This window comes from Heterodontus francisci, chromosome 36, assembly GCF_036365525.1.
Source record: "Heterodontus francisci isolate sHetFra1 chromosome 36, sHetFra1.hap1, whole genome shotgun sequence".
NCBI classification, from domain to species: domain Eukaryota; kingdom Metazoa; phylum Chordata; class Chondrichthyes; order Heterodontiformes; family Heterodontidae; genus Heterodontus; species Heterodontus francisci.
This window is the reverse complement of record NC_090406.1, coordinates 53,259,750-53,267,832: the sequence shown is the minus strand read 5'-3', so window position 1 is coordinate 53,267,832 and position 8,083 is coordinate 53,259,750. Positions and strand designations below refer to the sequence as shown.

At 45.2% G+C, this 8,083-nt stretch overlaps 1 protein-coding gene across 1 annotated transcript; it reads left to right on the top strand.

Moving 5' to 3' along the window:
- Positions 1-1,261: 1,261 nt before the first annotated feature.
- On the top strand, positions 1,262-7,442 carry LOC137351485 (zinc finger protein 239-like). The gene is made up of 3 exons (XM_068015933.1): positions 1,262-1,352; positions 1,446-1,542; positions 2,345-7,442. Exons 1-3 carry the CDS (start codon positions 1,262-1,264, stop codon positions 2,952-2,954), a joined length of 798 nt encoding a protein of 265 aa, XP_067872034.1. The 3' UTR covers positions 2,955-7,442.
- Positions 7,443-8,083: the final 641 nt, after the last annotated feature.

Genomic DNA, 8,083 nt, shown 5'->3' with positions numbered 1-8,083 from the left:
AATCCTCACTATAGGCGAAGTGCGCACGTTACACCATTGTTTAGAAAGGGTGCAAGGGATAGGCCAAATAATTCTAGGCTGGTCAGTCTGACCTTGGTAGTGGGTAAATTATTAGTTTATCCTGTCTCTCAGAATTATTTCTGTCACTTAGAAAGGAACTGATTAATCAGGGATGGTCAGCATGGATTTGTTAAGGGAAGGTTGCCTCTTACTAACTTGATTGAATTTTTTGAGGAAGTAACAAGGAGGATTGATGAGGTTAGTGCAGTGGATGTGGTCTACATGGATTTTAGTCAGGCATTTGACAAGGTCCCATATGGCAGACTAGTCAGAGAAATAAAAGCCCATGGGATACAGGGGAATGTTGCGAATTGGATCCAATTTTGGCTCAGTGACAGGAAACAAAGGGTAATAGCCGACGAATGTTTTTGCAAATGGAAAGCGGTTTCGAGTGGCATTCTACAGGCTCAGTGTTAGGTCCCTTGCTGTTTGTGGTATATATTAATGATTTGGACTCAAATTTGAGAGGCATGATTGGGAAATTTGCTGATGACACAAAAATTGGCCGTGTAGTTGATAGTGAAGAGGATAGCTGCAGACTCCAGAATGATATCAATGGTTTGGTTGAGTGGGTGGAAAAGTGGCAAATGGAATTCAATCCGGAGAAGTGTGAGGTAATGCATTTGGGGAGGGCAAACAAAACGAGGGAATACACAATAAACGGGAGGATATTGAGACGGGTAGAAGAACTGCATGTCCACAGGTCTCTGAAGGTGGTAGGATAGGTAGAAAGAGCAGTAAAGAAGGCATATAGAATGCTTTCCTTTTATTGGCTGAGGTATAGAATACAAAAGCAGGGATGTAATGCTGGAACTGTATAAAATGCTGGTTAGGCCACAGCTGGAGTATTGTGTACAGTTCTGGTCACTACATTACAGGAAGGATACAATTGCTCTAGAGAGACTACAGAGGAGATTTACAAGAATGTTGCCAGGGTTTGAAAATTGCAGAGGGAAGATTGGATCAGCTATGGTTGTTTTCCTTAGAACAGAGGAGGCTAAAGGGTGACTTAATTGAGGTGTACAAAATTATGAGGGGCCTAGATAGAGTAGAGAGGAAGGACCTATTTCCCCTAGCGAAGAGGTCAGTTAGCAGGGGCCACAGATTTAAGATGATTGGTAGAGGGATTAGAGGGGACGTGAGGCAAAACTTTTTCACCCAGAGGGTTGTGGGCATCTAGAATTCACTTCCTGGATAAGCGATGGATGCAGAAACCCTCAACTCTTTTAAAAGGTGCCTGAACATGCACCTTAAGTGTTGTAACCTGCAAGACTACAGACCAGTTGTGAAAGGTGGGTGGCTAGTTTTTTCAGTCAGCGCAGACACAATGGACTGAATGGCCTCCTTCTGTGCCGTAAGTTTTCTATGGTTCTAATTCCCCACAGAGATGAATGTGCCCTATTCACATTACGGAGCCCAGCATGCAGGCGTAGTGCTGGACTGTAACAGGAGCATGCGCAATATCACTTTGATCAGAGCTGTGTGAGTGTTAAGAGACGCTTTCGCGGCAGGTGAGAGTCGGCGGGGCACAGGGGAGGAATGGAGCCAGTGGGTGGGCGGAGAAGCTTCAAAATACCTGGTGTAGGCAGCAGGCCTTGAATTAGCACTGTCATGTCCCTCGTTTGCAGCTCCGTATTTTATTCCAAGGAATAGCTCCATGTTAATCGCCACCATCTTGTTTGAGCAAGGAGTAGAGCGCATGTGCAGCCATCTTGGTGACCGGAGACTGGGCGGGGCTTCAGCGTCCCAGTGACCAGGAGAGAAAATCATTGACTCATTGATTTTTTTTCTCACTCTGCGCACTGGGGCTGGAGAACTGAACCCAGCCAGAGTAAAGGGAGGGAGAAAACTGGCAGTGGAGGAAGAAATGGTGCAGATGGTGTGACGGGTTTGGATTTCAGCACCAGGAGGAGGGAAGAATGTGAGAGATGGGGATTTACAGCTTTTGGGAACAAGAGAGGAAAAAAATGTTCCATAGGAACTAGAATTGTCTATTCTGAATTTCTATCCTGTACTTACAGTGGTGCCTTTTGTGAATTCCATTTACAGGGTAATAGAAGGGGGAGGATTTGAGAACGTAAACTCAAACGAAACATCACATCAAAATAGGAGAGAATCACCTATTTCATCAGGATCTGAATTTCATCGGCCTTTGAATATGGAAGGAGAAATGTTTTAACCAGCTACACAACCTGAAAAAACATCGCACTATTCACAGCGGGGAAAAAATGTACATGTGTTCTGTGTCTGGACGAGAATTGAACTGATTGTCCAATCTGGAGAGACACGAGGATACCAGCACCACAGAGAAACCATGTAAATGTGGGGACTGTGGGAAGGGATTCAATTACCCATCCCTGCTGGAAATTCATCGACGCAGTCACACCGGGGAGAAGCCATTCACCTGCTCCTTGTGTGGAAAGGGATTCACTCAGTCAACCACTCTGTTGAGACACCAGCGATTTCACACTGGGGAGCGACCTTTTCTTTGTTGTGTCTGTGGAAAGGGATTCACTCAGTCATCTGAACTACTGATTCACCAGCGAGTTCACACCGGGGAGAAGCCATTCACCTGCTCTGTTTGCGGGAAGGGATTCACTCAGTTATCCCAACTGCTTACACACCAGCGAGTTCACACTGGGGAAAGGCCATTCATCTGCTCTGTGTGTGAGAAGAGATTCACTAATTCATCGAACCTTCTGACGCACCAGCGAGTTCACACTGGAGAGAGGCCATTTATCTGCTCTGTGTGTGAGAAGGGATTTACGACATCATCCAACCTTCTGACGCATCAACGAATTCACACTCAGGAGAGGCCGTTCACCTGTTCAGTGTGTGAGAAGGGATTCACTCAGCTATCTCACCTACTGACACACCAGCAAGTTCACAAGTGACTGCAGGAGTTGGATTCTGCTGTTATTGCTGCTGTTAATCACAACAAGGACTAAATCATGTTCATTCTGACAGATGGGGTTTGTTTCTGCTGATATTATTAACCATATAACTGGGCTGGAGTTTACGATTCTGCTTAGCAATAACCTGTTCAGTGACGCTCAGTTTGGGTTCCGCCAGGGCCACTCAGCTCCTGACCTCATTACAGCCTTGGTTCAAACATGGACAAAAGAGCTGAACTCAAGAGGTGAGGTGAGAGTGACTGCCCTTGACATCAAGGCAGCATTTGACCAAGTATGGCATCAAGGAGCCGGAACAAAACTCAGGACAATGGGAATCAGGGGGAAAACCCTCCACTGGCTGGAGTCATACCTAGTGCAAAGGAAGATGGTTGTGGTTGTTGGAGGTCAATCATCTGAGCTCCAGGACATCACTGCAGGAGTTCCTCAGGGTGGTGTCCTAGGCCCAACCATCTTCAGCTGCTTCATCAATGACCTTCCTTCAGTCATAAGGTCAGAAGTGAGGATGTTTGCTGATGATTGCACAATGTTCAGCACCATTCGTGACTCCTCAGATACTGAAGCAGTTCGTGTAGAAATGCAGCAAGACCTGGACAATATCCAGGCTTGGGCTGAGAAGTGGAAAGTAACATTCGCGCCACACAAGTGCCAGGCAATGACCATCTCCAACAAGAGAGAATCCAACCATCTCCCCTTGACATTCAACGGCATTACCATCGCTGAATCCCCCACTATCAACATCCTAGGAGTTACCTTTGACCAGAAACTGAACTGCAGTAGCCATGTTATTACCGTGGCTACAAGAGCAGGTCAGAGGCTAGGAATCCTGCAAGATGCACTGCAGCAATGCACCAAAGCTCCTTAGACAGCACCTTCCAAACCCGCGACCTCTACCAACAAGAAGGACAAGGGCAGCAAATACATGGGAACACCACCACCTGCAAGTTCCCCCCCAAGTCACACACCATCCTGATTTGGAACTATATCGCCGTTCCTTCACTGTCACTGGGTCAAAATCCCGGAACTCACTTCCTAACAGCACTGTGGGTATACCTACCCCAAATGGACTGCAGCAGTTCAAGAAGGCAGCTCACCACCACCTTCTCAAGTGCAATTAGGGATGGGCAATAAATGCTGGCCTGGCTAGTGATGCCCACATCCCAAGAATGAATAACAAAAAAATATAGCTGACCGCGTTCTAGGGCTGCAATGTCCCTTTAAGAGCCACAGCCTGTGATCTTTCCCCCGAATTCAGAAATTCAGAATTCTCATCATATATCCATTTACAACAATCTTATGAAATGTGACTTCAATCCTAAATAGGTGTTTGGTACAGAATCTACAATTCAGTGTCTGTAATGTTCCACTGATTAACATCTCCAATTAGAAAGTGCTGATTAATCACCTGCTGACAATTCTTACTGACTTGCACATTACACACAGCACCACCTCCATTATCCACCAGAAAGAAGGGGAATGGGAATTGATGGAGAATCAAGTGTCCCAAAATCTTGTCCCTCCCATCAGGTACAGCAGTTCCCTCGGTATGGGAATGGAAACAAGTCCAATCCAAATAATGGGCTGACTTTAATCTCTCTGGTCCTGTAGGGTTGGTTTATATCGGACAGGAGGAGATTGTTGTCAGTGACTGTGCTGTTAGTTTATATCCGACATCTTAAATAGTAGGGAGTCTGGAAATTACTACAGTGTATAATTAAGGATAGAGTAACTGATGTCTTGAAAATGTTCGACTGATCAGAGAAGGCCAGGCTGGAATTCGAGAGTTTGGTCATCCCAGACGAACCCAATGCTTCTGCTGGAAACAGAGTAAATAAGGAAAAATGATCAAAACTGTTCATAATTTGAACACCCCAATCAAATCTACTCTTAACCTACTCTGCTCTAAGGGGAACAGCCCCAGCTTTTCCAATCTCTCCATACAAATCCCTGGTACCATTCTCATCGCTTGTGGGAGCGGTGGAAAGAAATAGTGCAGATGGTGCGATGGGTTTGGATTTCAGCACAGGGCGGAGGGAGAGTGTGTGGGATGGGGATTTACAACTTTGGGGGAATAAGAGAGGAAAGAAATCTTCCATGGAAACTAGAATTGACTTTTGAATTTCTGTTCTGTACTGACAGTGATGGCTTTTGTAAACTCATTTTACAGGGTATTAAAAGGGGAGAATTTATAGACAAGAAACTCAAACCCAGTATCGCATCAAGATCTGACAGTGAGTCAATTCGTCAGGACCTGAATATTATCAGCCTTTGAATGTGGAAGGAGAAGTGTTTGTCCATTCTGTCTGTGGGCAAATATTTCAAACATCAGTGTGACTAGAAAAGCACCGAGACACACGCACACAAGAGTGAGTGTGTTCCAGTGCACTGACTGTGGAAAGAGCTTTAACCTTTAAAGAGCCTGAAAAAACATTGCACCATTCACAGCAGGGAAAACTGTACACGGGTTCTGTACTTGGACGCTGCTTCAACTGATGGTCCAACCTGGAGAAAAACAAAGACACCTGCACCACGGAGAAGCCGTGAAAATGTGGGGACTATGGGAAGGGATTCAATTACCCATTCCAGCTGGAAATTCATTGATGGGGAGAGGCCGTTTATCTGCTCAGTGTGTGGGAAGGGATTCACTCTGTCATCGAGCCTGCTGTTAGATCAGTGGACTCACACCAGGGAGAAGCCATTTACTTCCTCCATGCGTGGGAAAGGATTCACAGAATCCACTGACCTGTTGAAATACCAGCATGTTCACACCAAGGAGAGGCTGTTCATCTCTTCCAAAAGTGAGAAGAAATTAATTCATCCAACCTCCGGACACACCAATATGTTCACACTAGGGAGAGGCTGCCCCCTATGTGGGAAAGGTTTACGAATTTATCCAGACACACCGAGTTCACACTGGGAAGAGACCATTCACCTGCACTGAATGTGGGAAGCAATTCGCTGCTTTATCCAACCTGCTGGCGCATGTACATGTTCACACTGAGGAGCTACTTTATAAATGCTCTAACTGTGGTATTTAAAAGCTCCACAGAACTGATCTCACTCTGACGAGAGACTGTTCAGTTGCTCTCACTGTGGGAAGAGGTTCTGGTGTTCACACAACCTTCGTGCACACCAGGGAGTTCACAGTGGGGGGAGACAGTTCACCTGCTCTGTGTGTGGAAAGGGATTCACTTGGTCACTTAAATTTCTGACACCAGTGTGTTCGCACTGCATATAGGCATTTGTGTCTGTGTCTCTGTGTGTGTGTGTAAAAGAATTCTATCAGTCATCACATCTGCAAAAACTTCAAATACAAAGTGGAGAGAGGCCATTCACCTACTTCCTTTGTGGAAACAAATTCACTGATAAAGGATACAGCGCATTTCAGGATCCTGGGATTCATTTCAGATTGTTACAGAGCGTTAGTGCTTTACCCCCTAACAGGCTAAATATACGCTGTGTTTTTACAGGATTATCCATAATCCGACCCTTTTTTAAACAAGCTCAAAGTGGGAAACAATGAGACATTGGTTTAATGCTTTTTATTTCTAATACACGACCCATTCCATATCGAAGTCATAGATTAGGGCGGCACAGTGGCGCAGTGGTTAGCATCGCAGCCTCACAGCTCCAGGGACCCGGGTTCGATTCCGGGTACTGCCTGTGTGGAGTTTGTACGTTCTCCCTGTGTCTGCGTGGGTTTTCTCCGGGTGCTCCGGTTTCCTCCCACAAGCCAAAAAGACTTGCAGGTTGATAGGTAAATTGCCCATTATAAAGTGTCACTAGTATAGGTAGGTGGTAGGGAAATATAGGGACAGGTGGGGATGTTTGGTAGGAATATGGGATTAGTGTAGGATTAGTATAAATGGGTGGTTGATGTTCGGCACGGACTCGGTGGGCCGGAGGGCCTGTTTCAGTGCTGTATCTCTAATCTAATTACTGGATACTCATGAGAGGACTCATCAGAAAGAGCTGTGAATGCATCGTTCTAATCTGGTTAGTCTGCTCGAAGCTAGACCAGGTCAAGAGCCCTGAGCTTTTGTGTATTGAACCTTTTTTGGTTTCCGTAATGTCTTGCTAATGTGATAGCATGTCGACACATTCTGGTTATTTTTTATTAGAACAGAACACGTTAACCAATTAAGTCATCTGGTGAATGCTGTAATCCTCTTTAGTCAGTCTGTGGGGTGCTATCATTGCTTTTCTCACAGTTTGTAACGGAATATATAATTATTTTCTGATAGGCTTAATAATGTCTTTGTATTTAGTCCATCTTCTAAACATCTGACTCAGTCCCTAAAACGTACCCTATCTAGCCTTTCAGATCATTAATCTATTGATGTCTGTTCACAGGTTCTAACCTTATCCTCAAAATGACCTCTTGCAACCTCCTTCTATTGCAGATTCTTAGTTTTAATATGTGTAAGTGTCCTTACTGTTGAGAAATGTTTAATAAAGTTATTAGAATTATTTGGGTCTTCCCCACCTGGCCTACCTCTGTCTACATTCCCCACCTCAAGGTTCAAAAAGATTCTTCCTTTTGTAGCCTCAAAGCTTATCTCTTGGTCAGTGAAAACATTTCCATTCTATTTTTTCTCCTTGTAACCTGTCTTAGAATTCTCTTCATCAAACTGACCATCAATACAAGGGTAATTAGCATGACCTGCAGTACCAAGAGGAAAGCTGAGGCTATAATTATCCTGGGATGTTGTCCTATATCGTATACTATCTCCCACCGGGACTGATCACCAGGGTGGTAATAAACCATGCAAGGTGATCATTTTTATTTCATTCATGGGATGTGAGCCTTGCTGTCCAGGACAGCATTTATTGCCCATCCCTAATTATCCTTGATAAGGTGGTGGTGAGCCGCCTCCTTGAACTGCTGCAGTCCACGTGGGGTAGGTACACCCACAGTGCTGTTAGGGAGTTCCAGGATTTTGAACCAGCAACAGTAAAGGAATGGCGATATAGTTCCAAGTCAGGATTGTGTGTGGCATGGAGAGGAACTTGCAGGTGGTGGTGTTCCCATGCAACTGCTGCACTTGTCTTTCTAGGTGATCGAGGTCGTGGCTTTGGAAGGTGCTGTCGAAGGAGTCTTGGTGCGTTGC

What these genes read in the sequence shown, in the direction of transcription:
- LOC137351485 (XM_068015933.1), top strand. Translation starts at nt 1,262, where the DNA reads ATGGATGCAGAAACCCTCAACTCTTTTAAAAGGTGCCTGAACATGCAC. An exon ending in CTACAGACCAGTTGTGAAAG is followed by an intron (nt 1,353 to 1,445) that starts GTGGGTGGCTAG and finishes AATTCCCCACAG; the next exon opens with AGATGAATGTGCCCTATTCA. An exon ending in ATCACTTTGATCAGAGCTGT is followed by an intron (nt 1,543 to 2,344) that starts GTGAGTGTTAAG and finishes CAATCTGGAGAG; the next exon opens with ACACGAGGATACCAGCACCA.